Here is a 17,169-nt window from a genome sequence, read left to right as displayed (position 1 = left end):
TTTTATTGATTTTATGAAATTCCTGAAAAATTCTCAAAATTTTACCTTTAGAAATTGTGTTTGGAAAGACCAAAAAGAAATTAAATAAAGAAAAAAAGAAAAGAAAAGCCCACTCTCAATTTAGAAACAAAAAACCCTAGAAGAGCCCAATTCCGTCCTTTCTTAGTCTCTCTTGTTTCTCTGTAACCATAAGGCTTAAAATAAAGAGAGAATTGAGAAGAGACTGTTTGGTATTATTTATAATCAATGGATTCAGACGAGGGAAAGCTATTTATAGGAGGAATAGCATGGGACACAACAGAAGATACTTTAAGAGAACACTTCAATCAGTACGGAGATGTTTCTCAAGCTGTGATAATGCGTGACAAGACTACTGGTCGTCCTCGTGGTTTTGGTTTTGTTGTTTTCTCCGATCCTTCTATTCTCGATCGCGTTCTTCAAGATCAACATACTATTGCCGGCCGTACTGTAAGGCCCTCTTTTCTTGTTTTTCTTTTAACTTGAAAGATTTATTTATTTTTCGAATTTGATGATCTTATTTCTAGTTTGGTTAATTTTATGTATATTGGTTAATTTTGATTTGGAGGCGTTTTCTTTTATAGGTAATTAGTGTGTTTAATTGAAACTTTTATTGGATACTAACTAGATCCTTTAATTGTTTCCTTTTCTTCATTTTTTTTTTGTTTTCCTTAATAACTTAATTTATTGAGGAAAAATGTGGAGCACATGACATGGCTTATGCTTGAATTGGTGTATAATGATTGATTGAAAGGGTTTTTGATAATGTTGATTTGCATCCTAGCTTTAATGTATATAGGGGATTTGGTAGTTTGCATTAAGCCCTAATGGGGTCTGACTTGCTTAGCAATGGGATTTTGTATTGTGCTTTTTCTTCTTCTTCTTCTTCTTCTTCTTTTTCTTGCTTCCTCTCTTCCCCTTGCAATTGCTGAAAGATTCTACTATTGAGGTCATGAAATGCCCACATTTCAATGAATACTTGATCGAATGAAGTTTGTTCTTCTTGAATTTGGTTATTAACATCTTTCAGTTGTACTTTGAGTTTCTTTGCTATATACTTTTTCAGAACAGTAGAAATTACGCCTTGGGTATGTTGCTTGTACTTCTGCATTTGTATATGCATTGCCAGAATATTAGAAGACTGCAAGTCTGATATGCATGACCATGGTTTGCATAATTGATTTTTCTTTTTCTATTTGCAAAGATAGAATTAATTAGAGTTTAGCTTCATGTTACTTTTAGCAAGTACATGTGTGTGTGAATGTGTTCTGCAACTTTTCTATTTTTATATTTCCACTTTGGAAACACAGGTAGAAGCTAAAAGGGCTTTATCAAGAGAAGAACAACAGGCCTCCTCTAGATCTGGTAATACTAATGCTGGTAGAAGCTCTGGTGGAGGTGGGAATTTTAAGACTAAGAAAATATTTGTCGGTGGTTTGCCATCCACCTTGGCAGAGGATGGATTTCGTGAATATTTTGAAAATTATGGACATGTAACTGATGTGGTAATAATGTTTGACCAGCAAACTCAGAGGCCTCGTGGCTTTGGATTCATCACATTTGATGCTGAAGATGCAGTTGATAGAGTACTCCACAAGGTTTTCCACGAGCTGAATGGTAAACTTGTAGAGGTGAAACGAGCACTCCCAAAAGATGCAAATCCAGGTGGTGGGGGCCGTGGTGGAGGCTATCAAGGTTATGGTGCCTCTGGTGGCAATTTAAGTGCTGTTGATGGCAGAATGGATGGAAACCGATATATGCAGACTCAAACTTCTGCCGGCGGATATCCACCTTATTCTGGTTATGGTGCACCGACTTATGGTTATGGGGCAGCAAATACTGGAGCAGGTTACGGTGGTTACAGTGGTTATGGTCTTGGTGGTTATGGTGCTGGTCCAACAGGGGCGTATGGAATGCCTGGTGCCTTGAAAAATAATTGGGGCAGCCAAGTTCCTTCCGGTTATGGTGCTTCGGGGTATGGTGCAAATGCTAATTATGGGGCTCCAGCTCCATGGAATGCATCTGGTGGTGGCAATTCTCCTTCAGCTCCTATGGGTCAATCTCCTGGTGGAGCCTCAGGCTATGGGGGCTATGGTTATAGCAATTACGGTGGAAGCGATGGTTCTTATCCTGGTGGATATGGAGCTGCTGGAGGGCGTGCCGGAAATGGCCCAAGTAATGGTGGCGGCACAGGAACTGGAGGAGGAGAGCAACAGGGAAGCGGGGGTGGTTACGGTGGTGGCTATGGTGATGCTAATGGCAATTCAGGATATGGAAATGAAGCCTGGAGGTCTGATCCATCACAAGCATCTGGTGGTTATGGTGGTACTCAATCACGGCAAGCACCGCAACCGTGATTGGTGATGCCTTCAGTTTTGCAGGAATTTATAATCAGGAATCCATTCATCTTTCAATGGTGGGACTTCGGAGAGCAAATGCTATGATGATACAGCAGATCCTGGGAATGGTTGGATTGCTTGAAACCTCAGTTGTAATTTGCAGTAGTTTCCTGCTAGTATATAATGGCCAGTAGCTCCAAGTAGTGGCAATATTTCTTTTCTAGTAGTATTTGCTATTAAGTTGCAGTCACTATTGATAACTAAAAATTGTTTGTTTTATCTTTTTCTTTTCCCTCTTTCTACTGTTTAAAGCTGGAGTAGTGCTGTGAGAATTTTCTATTATTGTTTATGTTGGTATTTGATTTGTGGTTCTCTGTTAGTTGGTGTCCATTGATTTGCTCGAATCCAGTGCTGTCTTAATTTTTATTTTTTGTTTGAGCATGTTGCTTTTACTAGCAATAACATGTAGTTGCTAAATCTGGTATGATAGAGATGGCAGAATAGAGAAACTCAAATGTTGAGAAGCTTCATGATCTTTAGGTACTAGCATATATCACCAACTAGTGAGTAGTAGCGATAACCATAGTGGTAATATAATATTGTGAGTAGGCATAATCATTTTCTTTCCTGTATTTCCCCTTTTTGTACAGGAGAGAGTGATCAACTCTACTGTGCAAGTGAATATATGGTAATTGGGGGTTTTTGGCGTGGACTGGAGTGTAAAGAGGGCTCGCTTGATGATGCTTTGTTCACTTGATGTTTCATGCAGATTATGGAGTGGGGCTGGTGTCATCCCATTCTCAATATGTGGTATGTGTATTAGTTGCAGGGTGATTTCTTTTTCCTTAATTTTCTTTTTCATTCTGTTCTGTTTGGTTTTTTGCACCTTATTTAGTATATTGACTACATATGGAACTAGCTGGTCACTGGGAGATAGAGAGAATGAAAACCTTTATGTTTCTTCGAGAGAGTGAAAATGTTTGAAATTTTGGTCAAAGAGACTTCTTTTGGCTCTTTATTTAGTGGACCTCTTATCATTCATCTCCATAACATTCTTTTCTGTGCTTCAATTTTGGATGTCTGCTAACAGATCAATCTCTTGATTCGATGGTACCTACCAAGTGCATCATCTGGCAGGAAAGGTGTACATCAGCATATTTTTGTTTTTCTTATGGCTTCCTACTCAGGCCACTCTATTGTTTCCTTCTGTATCATTGATAAGTTGCTTTGGTTATTATTTTGTAAATTTCATGTCTATTCTTGGTATTTTATTGGTGAAGTTGATGATTTAATTTCACGACTTGTTTAGACTCTGATATATAAGTCACCACGATCAAAAGTGTTAGCATTTTATCATGAGACTGGATGCTTTTTGTGTGCCGCAAAATTAAATTGAAAGTAAAAGCTTGTGTAGTAGCTGTAATCTGTCTGGATGTTGAGTGTACGAGCATGCAGTTGTAGCGATGAACAGCCCCGTAGGCAAAGTGTACATTTGATAGATAGGCAGAGTATATGCAAATGATGGTTTCTGATTATGAGCAAGCATGTGCTTTGGTTACGTTGGGGAGGCAAGGGATGCTTATTTGACTGGTTTTGGCAAATGGGTCTTTTGTGCTTTGATGGATTATTTGGTTTCTTTAAATACCCATTAACATTTGGCAAGTGTATGGGAACTTGCCTTGTATAAGTTTGACAGGGGAAGTTGTAGGCAAAGGTTCCCACAAATGCGGTGATGTTTGTCTAGCAGGTGCCTCGTGGAAAGAGTACCCGAGAGAAGTCCAAAAGAAAGTGGCATCCTTTTCTGGCCGTGTCAAAAATCTCTAAAAGTGGCATTCTTTTTCTGGTAGAATAGTAGCTTCAAGCCCAAGTACACAAGAAGCATTCTGAGGCAATGGATGTCCACACTAATAATGGTACAAAGATCACCACCCATTATAGAGTTAAATGCGTCATTTATGGATTGCACAAATGCATGGCCATATTGCTGAATCTTAAGTGGCATGGTAGAATGCACAATGCAGCCTAGCTCATAAAATTGCATAATTTCACACCGGCCAAAAATTTGAACTCTTAATTAGCATAGATCATTAGGATAATTAGGCATAAGATTTATAGGTCTTTAAGATTTTATAAAAGAAAGCACGGTATTATGATAATCTTGTATTCAGGGATTTAGTTGGGCGGTAGGTGCATAGATTAAGATCCGGTAAAATGTATCATACCAAATACAGGGGGAATTGGAGGTAGCCAATACAGGAAGTTGTTTTATGGAAAAGGTAGGCGAGTGAAGTTCAAATAAGAGGCATTTTTTTTTCAGGCGGGGTGAGAAATCTCCAAAAGTGGCATTTTTATGGTAGCATATTAGCTTCAAGCCCATGTACACAAGAAGCATTATCAGGTAACAGTTTTTCCACACTAACAATGGAACCCAATGTGGAGTTTTCCTTCTTCTTTTTTTCTTGTTTTTTTAAAAAAAAAAAAAAAACACCAGTGAAATTCATTGAACAAAATCTGGAAATGAGATTCCGGAGTAGAAGAACAGCAAGGGACCTTGGTGTAGGATGATTATAACCTCAATGCATACTGCTGCAGTGGCAAGTGTAGCATCTGTTTTATGTATATTGAGTATATGAAGTTAGCTTTCAGTATCCAATTTGGATTTTTAGAATATCATATGGGTAAGCATTCAATTCATGAGGGGCTTCTTAGAATATATGTAATATCAACATCACCATAACCATCAAAGCCTTTTTCATGGCATGGGGACATTAAAGGTTGCTGGCAGGCACATAACCTAACAGCAAGGGACATTAAAGGGGCTTAATTGTAAAAAAAAATCCTAAATTTTGTATTTGTTATCAATTCTAGCATGTATTGTCCAAATTTTCAATTTTAACATCAAATTTTAATATTGATTTTGATTTTAAACTCCGATGAAATTAACAACAAAATTTGTTGCTGTGGCGTGAACTTCAGCAACAACAATAAAAAGGAGGAATTGAGTCGGCGCCATCACTATTAAAGTATTGTTGTTTAAGCATATAAAATTAATAAAACTTTAAAATTAAGAAAAAAATAAAAAATTCTATGTACTTAAATGATAGTATTTTAGTAATGTAACAAATTAACAATTCTAATATTGACTCGGTTCTTTTTTGTTGTTGCTAGAGTTCATGCCAAGCTAGCAGATTTGACAAATAATTTTATTAAAAGTTAAAATTGAAATAAATGTTAAAGTATAGTGTTGAAGTTGAAAATTCATAAACTGCGTGCTAGATTTGATAAGAATTGCAAAGTTCAGAAATTTTTTTGATAATTAAGCCATTAAATTAAGTTTCTTTTTTAAAAAAAAAATTTTAAGAACATTGACCTTTAATCGTTATAGTTAAAATAGTAACATGAAGAGTCCATGTAAAAACCGAAATTCGAGCATAGTTTTTGCTTTTCTTTAATAACAGCCCATGTCAAAGTATTTTACCTTATCATTCACATCTTACTTATAAACTAAAATGCTTCAATGACAATGCAATGCAACAATCATTCTCTAGTAAATTATAGAAACGATTATGTGTTAAAGGAAAATAATTTTTTTGGTATTATTTATCTTGATTAATGATAATAATTAGAGATAACAGAGTGTTACAAGCCAACTTATCATGCCCGAGAAAGATGGAATTGACAAAAATAGACAAGAAAACAAGTCATACTATATTTAAGCCAACCTATATCTATGAAGTTCTACTTTTGGTAGGATAAAAAAACTGTCAACATCTATATAAGGAACCACTATACCATATTGACAGGTACATATTACTTTATACATTTATTATACTTTAACTACCATTGCACAAATTACTGACTTAATCATTAGAGTAACTGGTCAGACAACTCCGTCCGACGCTTTTTAACCATCCTTGTAAGAACTTCGGAGATCGGGTTAACCTTTAGATATGTTATTGACAGCTCAATCCTTGATCGAGTTATCAATTAGAGTCTAGAATTACGAAATTATAAAGCACATGAAAACCTAAAATTCATTCGGTCTGAGTTTTACGTGATATAATATTTGGACTAAAAGTTTCTTTTGCAATAATTTACTTTGGTGAGTTTTATTAATAAAGTAATTTTTTAATTAAAATAAATTTATTCTATTTTATTTTAAATACCATATATCTACAATTAATATTAAATATTGTCAATGTAAAAGTGATTGGTAACATGTTGAATCATTTTATTATTTTATTTTCACTAAATAACTTCCACAAAAATAAATAATATTGTGAAAATATAATTATTTTTATAAAATTTAATAATTTATAAAAAAGTAGTAAATTTATGAAAAATATCAATTTCTTTTGTAATCACGAAATTTATTGCTTAATTATGAAAATTTACATTCTTTTTTCATATTTTTCATAAATTATGATAATTTTTAGTAAGTCTTACTACTTGCGAAAAAAATGGATGATATTATGATAATATGATTCTTTTTGTGAAATCTAATAAAGTACAAAAAATGCTAAATTTTTTATAATTATGAAATTTATTGCTAAATAAATAAAAATGACAATCTTCTTCATATTTTTTTATAAATTATAATAATTTTTTGTAAGTCTTACTAGCAGAAAAATAAATGATATTATGAAAAGTTAGCTACTTTTGTGAAATTTAATGATTTACGAAAAAAGTTGGTAAATTTACAAAAAAATACTAATTTTTTTTCCAGTAATCGCAATTGCTAAATTATGAAAAATTCTTCATATTTTTCACTAATTATAATAATTTTTTGTAAGTCTTACTACTTGTAAAATATGTTTATTTTTGTGAAACTTAATAATTTATACAAAATTGATAAATTTATGAGAAATACTAGTTATTTTCGTAATCGCAAAATTTATTGCTAAATTAAGAAAAATGATAATTTTTTTTAATCTTTTAACAGCGAAAAAATGAATAATATTACGAAATATACAAAAAATACTAAATCTTTTCATAATCTTGAAATATATTGCTAAATTATGAAAATTAATTTTTTTTTATATTTTTTTACAAATTATAATAATTCTTTTATAAATTTAAATATTTACAAATTTTTAAAACTATCTCATATTATTTTAACAAACTCATTATAATTGATAATCTGTACAAATAACCAAAACTAATTTTTTTAATTGTGTAAAATAAATTACTTGGCATAATTCTATTAATTGTTTATTTAAAATCTCATTCCCATTTACTTTTTATAATTATTTTAATCAAATAACTGCGTCGAGCTTTTATTTAAAATTTAAATGAATTTTTGAATTAGAATTTATATATGAAATTTGAAATTTTTATATCAAATCTCTCATCATTATACACTTACGTCATGTATATAAAACAATCTCATAAGTAATCATCTACGGTAGAATATTAACATATACTTTTTAATAGAGGAAATACTAAAGATGGATTAATTATGTTTTAATTAACTCATTAAACAAAAAGTTTAGTGACTGAATAAATGCGTCACTTAAAATTCAAATATTAAGAGACTTCTCATTCTGCTATACAATCAATTTTAAGAGAATCTTTTTAAACACCAACAAAATTGGAACTTTCCCAGCAAATAGGAATGCTTCACTGCCCCCAATTTGTTCTCTAGCTTAAAAATATTTTTCTAACATCATGTGTACGTTAATTACAAATTTATGATCACTTCCAAAAATCCAAAACAACCACATGCAAACAAAGATGTACAAAAGAACACAAAGAACAACGTTCGAATGACCCACCTACCAGATTTTAGGTGATGAGCATGAAAGACGTACAGGTAAACATCATTAAGAAAGAATGAACCCTATTTATTTATTTCTTAATTTTCAATTTTTCCATGCCCGTTAACTAAGCTAATTATTGGGATAGGACAAAGGGTACTGTGAAAGAAAGAAAGAAAGAAAATAAAAAAAATCATGATTTAAGAGGTTGAAATTTAAAGTCTTTTAATTAATTATCTTGTTAACAATTTCATGTGCTTTATAAAAGGAAAATATAACTCACATGATGTGTTACTAAGACCTCTAATTATCTCCACCCGTAGCTTTCTTCTTTCTCCATCACAAATGGCTAAGTTAGGAGAAGAAGAAGAAGAAGGTCCTGTAGATGGGAAAGAAGACTACACAGAAGATGGGACTGTTGATATCAAAGGTAAACCTGTCTTAAGATCAAAGACAGGCAGATGGAGAGCTTGTTCCTTCATAGTAGGTAAGTTATTTATTTATTTATTTTTTCTTATATACATGGAACCCCTTAAAACAAATCTCAACAATGGAAGTTTTTAAGTACGTACGACAGACATATATATGTAGTACTGCAAGAAAGATTCTTTTTGTTGGTCGTGTGTAGGATATGAAATATTTGAGAGGATGGCATATTATGGAATAGCATCAAATCTGGTGTTGTATTTGACAAAGAAGCTCCATGAGGGCACTGTAGCATCTTCGAACAATGTCACAAATTGGGTCGGCACTGTTTGGATTCTGCCCATTTTAGGTGCATACATTGCGGATGCTCATCTTGGCCGATTCTGGACTTTTCTCATTTCTTCTGCAATTTATCTTATGGTAATTAACTGATATTAACTTCCAAGACAAGTATTGACTATATTTTTCTCTTCTTCTTTTTGGATTTCAGTTTTCTTTTTTGAGTAGAAGATGGCATGCATCATGCATAACTGAACACGTATGTGGTTGTTCACAGTGAAATGGAAACCACATGAACAACCATAAGTTCATGTGTGTGGGGAAAAACTATCTGACTTGTAAAGACAAAGACATTAATTTTGATGAAGACATTTTAATTACAGATGAGAGACAAGTGACCACATATATATTTATGGCCTCCTCTTTCTACTTTCTTATTAAAATGTTACGGTTAGTTATTGTCTAGTTACTGTCTACTTAATTCCAGGGTTGTTGCACGGTATGCTGTACATTTTTTGTTTCTTGCACGGTACAATCATCGTTTTACAACCACAACGTTTGATTTTTATGAGTTGAATTCCCAAATGACAACTAATTACTTGCTTCAACTTGTACTTCAACATATAGGGAATGTCCCTGCTAACCCTAGCAGTTTCAGTACATGCTCTAAGACCTCCATCATGCGGTCAAGGGATCAAAGAAGAGCTATGCGACAAGAGAGCTTCCCCTTTGCAAAAGGGTGTTTTCTACGGTGCACTATACATAATTGCAGTAGGTACAGGTGGAACTAAGCCAAACATATCTACAATGGGTGCAGATCAGTTTGATGAATTTCAACCTAAGGAAAGGATACAAAAGCTCTCATTCTTTAACTGGTGGATGTTTAGCATTTTCTTCGGCACCCTATTTTCAAGTACTTTTTTGATATACATACAAGATAATGTAGGTTGGAGCCTTGGCTATGGCCTTCCTACTGCAGGGCTTGCGGTTTCCATCATTGTGTTCTTGATTGGCACTCCATTCTACAGGCATAAGTTGCCTGCAGGTAGTCCATTCACGAAGATAGCACAGGTCTTGGTTGCTGCTACAAGGAAGTGGAAGGATCCTCTCCCGAATGACCCAAAAGAGCTTCATGAACTTGGCATAGAGGAGTATTCAAGATCTGAGAAATTTAGAATTGATCACACCCTTTCCTTAAGGTTAATTTTCTTTGATTAATAGAGCTTCTATATCACACTGTTTGAAGCAGTTAGCACAATGTGCAGAGACTTTTATCTTTCTTGGTCTTTTTAGCATCAGAATTCAAAAGGAAGATTTTAACATTGACAAGACTTAAATCCTGATGCCCATTAATTCTTATATAGATCTCACTTTCATTACTTCTTCATCATTAAGAATATAATAAATTAACCTGCCTGCGTCTAATTATTTCTACAATCTGATGAAGCTTAGTCTAGCTTGCATTTTCCTGCAGATTCCTTGACAAAGCTGCTGTAAAGAGTGGATCAAGTTCATCGCCTTGGATACTTTGCCCCGTGACTCAAGTTGAAGAAACAAAGCAAATGATAAAAATGCTTCCAGTTTTACTAACCACATTAATACCGAGCACCGTTGTAGCTCAAGTAGGCACATTTTTCATCAGACAAGGCACCACCTTAGACAGAAGCATGGGACCTAATTTTGAAATCCCACCAGCATGTCTAACAGCATTTGTGACGATCTTTATGCTGATAAGCTTAATCTTATATGATCGTTACGTTGTGCCAATTACCAGGCGCTACACAAAAAATCCAAGAGGGATTACATTGCTGCAAAGAATGGGAATTGGTCTGTTCCTGCATATAATCATTATGGTCATAGCTTGCATAGCTGAAAGAAAGAGACTTAGTGTGGCTAAAGAACATAAAATCTTTGGTAAAAGTGATACAGTTCCTCTTAGCATTTTTATACTTCTTCCACAGTTTGCTTTGATGGGTGTTGCTGATGCTTTTGTGGAAGTTGCAAAGCTAGAGTTCTTCTATGATCAAGCACCAGAAGGAATGAAAAGCTTGGGGACTTCATATTTCACTAGTAGCTTGGGAATTGGGAATTACCTGAGTAGTTTTCTTCTAACAACAGTTTCTGATGTCACTAAGACGCATGGCCACAGAGGGTGGATACTGGATAATCTAAACATATCTCACTTAGACTACTATTATGCATTCTTGGCAATCCTCAGCTTTCTCAATTTTCTAGCCTATTTACTTGTTGCTAAGTTCTTTGTTTATAATGTCGATCAAGAATCCAAAAGAAATATGCAGGAAGCAATAATTGAAAGTTCGCCAAGCAGAAAAATCTGAAGATATGAAGGCTACACTATACTAAGCTGATGAGACTTCTTTTGTGTGTGTACATATATAAAGAAGAAAAACCAAGGTCAAGCCATTGATCATTGTGTTCATCAATCGGTTTTCCCTGTCAGGAAAGTGTAGCACAGTGAATGGAGTCTAATACATGTTATTAGTAAACCAGTTTGTTTCATAAAACTAACTAAAGCTGTCTTGATTACCAATTGTATAGTTTTTTTTCTCAACTCACAAACTAGAGAATTAATCAAATTGAGATATGCACCTACCATCAAACTAAATTTGCCGGTGCTCCACAAAAAAATAGTTAATACAAACTTAATTAGTTGATTAACCAAAATCTATTGCCAAATTTTTTTTCATTAGTTCGAACTTTTCCAGCAATGCTATTTCAATTTTTCTTTTTACTAAAAACAGGAGTTCATCGCTTAGTTCATATTCATATCCAAACCTTTTTCCAGTTTAATCATCCAAAAAAATAAAGTCAGTCTATGATGAGAGGAATCTAAGAGCAAAAAGATTAAGGTTAAAATTGGTTGGATAATCCAAAAGGTTAAGGTTAAACATATATAAAGCTTAAATATTTTAATTTTCTGCCGAATTCAAGATGCCATTTTTTTATTAAGGTTAGCAACATTATGTCATCAAAGATTAGAAATTTCATCCAAAACAAATGCCAAGGACAACTCCATCATTTTCGATTTGATTAATATTGGAAAAATCAGATAAAAAAGTATACACCAAACTTGAGACACATCAAAACTGATAACTTACGTAATGAATGTTTAAGGAAATAACTGGCAAGCTGCAGTTCTCCAATATTTGCATCTTGTGACATTCTCCCAGCGGTGATCATAATCATATTTTCTGCATCTGTCGTCAAGTTAGACCATGTCTTAAGAATGAAGAGAAAAGGATGCAAAAACATAGGAATATTCCTAATCAGAGACAGAACTGTAATATTTTCACATATATATGTGAAATCCTTCATTCCCAAATTTTTCCATCCGTGGCGTTTTACAAAATTTTTGGACTCCCATTTACTTTCATCCAAAGATGGTCTGAAAAAAGAAAATCTCTATTTGACAAGGCTACTTCATATAACTATGAGTTCTAATGGATTCAAAAATAATACATTAAAGAATCCTTTTGGTCTTTCAATATCAATAGGCTGATTCTCTCGCACCTTCGCATTTTCTGCTGATATCTCAAGTCTCCAAGGTAGCCCTCTTGGGCACTCGCCATGTTAGCTTTTCTTGAGAATCTCGCTCATGTGTCGTGGGACTTTATAGCTCGGCAGTCCACCGGATGGGTTTTCTTTATATGGAAATAGAATCGATGAACAGGAAGCAAACGGAAAAGATGATGATAATAAAATCATTTTTAAAGCACCACATATTTATATTATCTCTAAGTACAATCTCTAGCAAATGGCAGAAGTAGAAGAAGGTCTTGCAGATAAGAGAGGATTATACGGAAGATGGGAGTGTGGTAGACAAAGTGCAGGTCAACTCTTGTGGAGTGTGGAAATGAAATCCAACATTAGCTAAAAGTGAGGATGATCATGGGTTTACAAATATGGCAAATCTCCATTGATATAAGACTAGTCATGAGGGCATAGGCCCCTGGACGATATCATCATTATCAATCTAGAGACGGCTGTGGTGATTTAATCATTCATGTCAATAAACTGGGAATCGGTGGAACCAAACCATGGGTGCAGACCAATTCGATGATTTCGAGTCAAAGGAAAACGTACAAACTTTCTTTCATTCTTTAATTGGTAGTGTTTTAGCATTTTCTTCTGCAGATACTTTTCTCCAATACTTTCTTGGTTTACATACTCTTCTCAAATGTTTTATAGATTCTTTTTGTCGTTTCATCTCGATGTAGAGATTTATTTTTATTTAAAGTAGAAAGCTACATCCATATGCATAATTACTTGCATGTAATTCCAATTTATATACATTATAAATTAATAGCAACGACAAGTCCAACATTTTCAGTCTGATTAATGTGATAATTATTGAAAAGATACCTTCCAGAATCATAAAACAACACATATATATAGGGATTGCACAAGTGACAAAGAAACAATGCAAAACTTTTATTGTAATAACCTGATAATAATGGATAAAGTAGAAGAGAAAGGCCCTGCAAATGGGAGAGACGATTACACGGAAGATGGAACTGTGGACCTTAAAGGGAGACCTATCTTACGATCAAAGACTGGCAGATGGAGAGCTTGTTGGTTCATCGTAGGTAAGTCATCACATCTTTACATATTATATATATAGTTAATGCTCATGAAAATTCAGGATCATATACACTGCAAGAGAATATAGGAATTGCTGCTATAAGTATATATGAATATAAGAAGACAAACATTTGGTTGCGAGTATTTTGCAACAAAATCTATATGTCATCGTTTATATGTAATATCATGGTAAGATCTTTGAATCTTATTGAAAAATGTTTAAGATGGCTCTTGCATGCAAGATATTAATTTCTGAGATATCTTAACTTGTGTATATACACATATAGATTTTGTCTGGGATGTTTTTGAATTTATATATATATATATATATATATATATATATATATAGGATATGAGGTATTCGAGAGGATGGCATACTATGGGATAGCATCAAATCTAGTGTTGTATTTGACAAAGAAGCTCCATGAAGGCACTGTAGCATCTTCGAATAATGTTACCAACTGGGCTGGCACCGTCTGGATATTGCCAATTTTAGGTGCATACATTGCAGATGCTCATCTTGGCCGGTTCTGGACTTTTATCATTGCTTCTGCAATTTATCTCATGGTAATTAAATACAATTAGTTCTTTAAGATTTCATGTATATATATAAAAAAGAAATTACTTTTTAAGAGAGAAAAAATAAGAATATATATATCGCAGTAGCTTGAAAGATAAAAACCTTGAGAAATATTTGATGACAAAAATAAAGAGAAGTAGAAATATATTATATGATGAATTTTCTGAACAAATATATATGATCCTGAATTAATCAATGTTCTATGATTCATGCAACTCATGCACAGGGAATGACCCTGTTAACCTTGGCAGTTTCACTGCCTTCACTAAGGCCACCATCCTGTGGTCCTAACATCAAGGAAGAAGACTGTGACCTAAAGGCCTCAGCTCTTCAGAAGGGAATATTCTATGGGGCACTATACATAATAGCAGCAGGTACAGGTGGAACCAAGCCTAACATATCCACCATGGGCGCAGATCAATTTGATGATTTTGAACCCAAAGAAAGGACCCAAAAATTATCATTCTTCAATTGGTGGATGTTTAGTATTTTCTTTGGCACCCTCTTTTCAAACACATTCTTGGTTTACATCCAAGATAATGTGGGTTGGACCCTTGGTTATGCCCTTCCAACAGTCGGGTTAGCCGTTTCGATCGCTGTATTTCTGGTGGGCACTCAATTCTACAGGCATAAACTGCCGGCTGGGAGTCCTTTCACCAGGATTGCTCAAGTACTTGTTGCTGCATTCAGGAAGCAACATGTTCCCCTCCCAAATGACCCTAAAGAGCTTCATGAGCTTAGCCTTGAGGAGTACTCAAGATCAGGAAAATTCAGAATTGATCACACCCCTTCTTTAAGGTTTGATCACCAAGCTTATCTTAATTCTAATCCAACAGGTCACTCGACAGCTGATGGTTTCATATAATAAGCATTAACAAAGATCACATGGGCCCATTATTATCACCAGAAATAATTCTTTAATTTGTCACTCTTTCATATCTTTAGTTTTACTATAACACTTTATAGACCTGCAGATTCTTCGACAAAGCCGCTGTGAAGACAGACTCAACCTCGCCATGGATGCTATGTCCAGTGACCCAAGTAGAAGAAACCAAGCAAATGATGAAAATGCTTCCGGTTTTGGTGGTTACATTCATACCAAGCACCATGTTAGCTCAAGTACACACACTATTCATCAAACAGGGCACAACCTTAGATAGGCGCATGGGACCTCATTTTGAAATCCCACCAGCATGTCTAACAGCATTCGTGACAATCTTCATGCTGATTAGCCTTGTCCTTTATGATCGTTATTTCGTGCCAGCAGTTAGACGATACACTAAAAATCCAAGAGGAATTACATTGCTACAAAGAATGGGAATTGGGTTTATCTTGCATGTGATTATAATGACCGCAGCTTGCTTAGCTGAAAGGAGAAGACTTAATGTTGCAAAGGAACATAACATTGTTGAAAAGGATGCCATAGTTCCTCTGAGTATTTTTATACTCCTTCCTCAGTTTGCTTTGATGGGTGTTGCTGATACTTTTGTGGAAGTTGCAAAGTTGGAGTTTTTCTATGACCAAGCACCAGACGGAATGAAGAGCTTGGGGACTTCATATTTTACTAGTAGTTTGGGAATTGGGAATTTCTTGAGTAGTTTTCTGCTGGGAACAGTTGCTGATATCACAAAGAAACATGGTCATAAAGGGTGGATTTTGGATAATCTAAATATCTCTCACTTAGACTACTATTATGCATTCTTAACTATCCTGACGTTCATTAACTTGTTGGCCTTCTTCGTCGTGGCTAAGTTCTTTGATTACAATAGCGATGTGGATGCGAAAAAGGATTTGCAGGAAGCCGTTGAAACTTCACCAAACAAGCTTCATACTGGAGATACTTGAAGACTGGACTGGACTGAACTGAACAGATGAGAGACTTGTTTGTATAGTTTTGTGGATTCTTGGAATATTCATACGCCAAAGGCAATCTATAGAAAGAGGCAAAGCTCATAAATGATGTAAATAGAATTGGCAATACTTCTATTCTACAAATGGGAACATACTCACCATAGAGACACCAGTACTTCATGTATTGATTTCACCGTTGAGAAAGTATACTCCAGCTCCTGTTTCTTTTTTTCTTTTTTTTTCTATTATCAGAAAATTGTGTATTCTTTTTATCTCATGGTTTATATAATTTAGATTTACACTTCAAACTTTCTGAAAGATTAGCTCAAGTGGGCCGAAACGTAAATTGAGGGAGCACTATGATTGCATTAAAAATCCTTCAAATTACAACATCCTAAGCAGAATTACAGAGATGAATCTAACAAAAATGAGCATACTTGAGGCAAACCATACTTAGGAACATTTCTATGTGTACTATGTAAGCTGACAAAAGGTTGCAACTTATACGAAGCAATGGACTCTAATCGCAGCTAGATCTTCTGCTTCATTTTGTCTTTGCCAGAAAATTATTACTTCTTCTCCTAACTTGCATCCCAGTGGAGGATCAAGGTTATAGACAACTAATGTTCTTGAAGGAGTCGCCTGGTCGTGACTTTGCTCCACTACTTTTTCCTTGCTATTCAAAATAGTACCTCCTGCAGCAAGGACCAAAATTTGGAGATCTTCCTCGTAACCCGACACAGAGTCAACAGCGAAATAGAAACTGAAGCCATTAAAGAGCTTCAGTGGCTACAAAGAAACCAGGCGAAGTAAAACCTCTTAAGAACTATCCAGCATTTTTATTGCGTAAACGCAGCAGTAAAATCAAACCTGAATTACAATAGTTTTAACTACAATCTGTTGTTAAAACTTTCATAAGGAAACAAGTGTTGAGAGGTCCAGTTAGTACAAGAACATGAAGGGGAGCATGTTAAAGAATTGCACCCTCTCTCTCGCTCTCTCTCGCTCTCTCTCTTTCTCTCTCTCTCTCTCTATATATATATATATATGTGTATATATATATTCATCTAATAATTGAAATGAGAAAAAAGAAATAGGATAGAGTACCGACTTGGCAAAGTCGGCGATAAACCGACTTTACACATATATAAAAGGAGCTTGGCTCTTTAAATGTGTCCATGTACTGAGTGAAGGTCGAGTGTGTTGTGCACTGGTCTGTGACCAAGTCAAAGAGTGGTCCAAAAATTATTATACTTAAGAGTGTAGTACATATTATTTTATTAAATTCTATTTATTATATAATAAAAATTTTCTTATA

At 34.5% G+C, this 17,169-nt stretch overlaps 3 protein-coding genes across 4 annotated transcripts; all 3 read left to right on the top strand.

The window, feature by feature from the left end:
* Window positions 1–99: 99 nt before the first annotated feature.
* Window positions 100–3,716, top strand: LOC8266501 (heterogeneous nuclear ribonucleoprotein 1). 2 transcript variants are annotated; one of them, XR_007216666.1, is made up of 4 exons: window positions 100–468; window positions 1,329–2,485; window positions 3,008–3,167; window positions 3,448–3,716. XR_007216666.1 is itself a non-coding variant. In XM_048376842.1 (2 exons), the coding sequence occupies exons 1-2, from the start codon at window positions 247–249 to the stop codon at window positions 2,373–2,375; spliced, it is 1,269 nt and encodes a 422-aa protein (XP_048232799.1). In that variant the 5' UTR covers window positions 100–246; the 3' UTR covers window positions 2,376–2,736. The 2 variants fall into 2 exon arrangements, 1 of the variants encoding a protein (XP_048232799.1); XM_048376842.1 differs by lacking the exons at window positions 3,008–3,167; window positions 3,448–3,716 and having other exon boundaries at window positions 1,329–2,736.
* Window positions 3,717–8,265: 4,549 nt separating this feature from the next.
* On the top strand, window positions 8,266–11,369 carry LOC8266491 (protein NRT1/ PTR FAMILY 5.2). The gene is made up of 4 exons (XM_002526521.3): window positions 8,266–8,600; window positions 8,742–8,959; window positions 9,446–10,017; window positions 10,293–11,369. Exons 1-4 carry the CDS (start codon window positions 8,366–8,368, stop codon window positions 11,155–11,157), a joined length of 1,890 nt encoding a protein of 629 aa, XP_002526567.3. The 5' UTR covers window positions 8,266–8,365; the 3' UTR covers window positions 11,158–11,369.
* Window positions 11,370–13,253: 1,884 nt separating this feature from the next.
* On the top strand, window positions 13,254–16,128 carry LOC8266492 (protein NRT1/ PTR FAMILY 5.2). The gene is made up of 4 exons (XM_002526522.3): window positions 13,254–13,425; window positions 13,770–13,987; window positions 14,227–14,798; window positions 14,975–16,128. The coding sequence occupies exons 1-4, from the start codon at window positions 13,260–13,262 to the stop codon at window positions 15,843–15,845; spliced, it is 1,827 nt and encodes a 608-aa protein (XP_002526568.2). The 5' UTR covers window positions 13,254–13,259; the 3' UTR covers window positions 15,846–16,128.
* Window positions 16,129–17,169: the final 1,041 nt, after the last annotated feature.

The sequence above is a fragment of the Ricinus communis genome, chromosome 7 (genome assembly GCF_019578655.1).
Source record: "Ricinus communis isolate WT05 ecotype wild-type chromosome 7, ASM1957865v1, whole genome shotgun sequence".
NCBI lineage: Eukaryota > Viridiplantae > Streptophyta > Magnoliopsida > Malpighiales > Euphorbiaceae > Ricinus > Ricinus communis.
The sequence above is the reverse complement of the archived record's forward strand: the minus strand, read 5'-3'. Positions and strand labels throughout refer to the sequence as shown.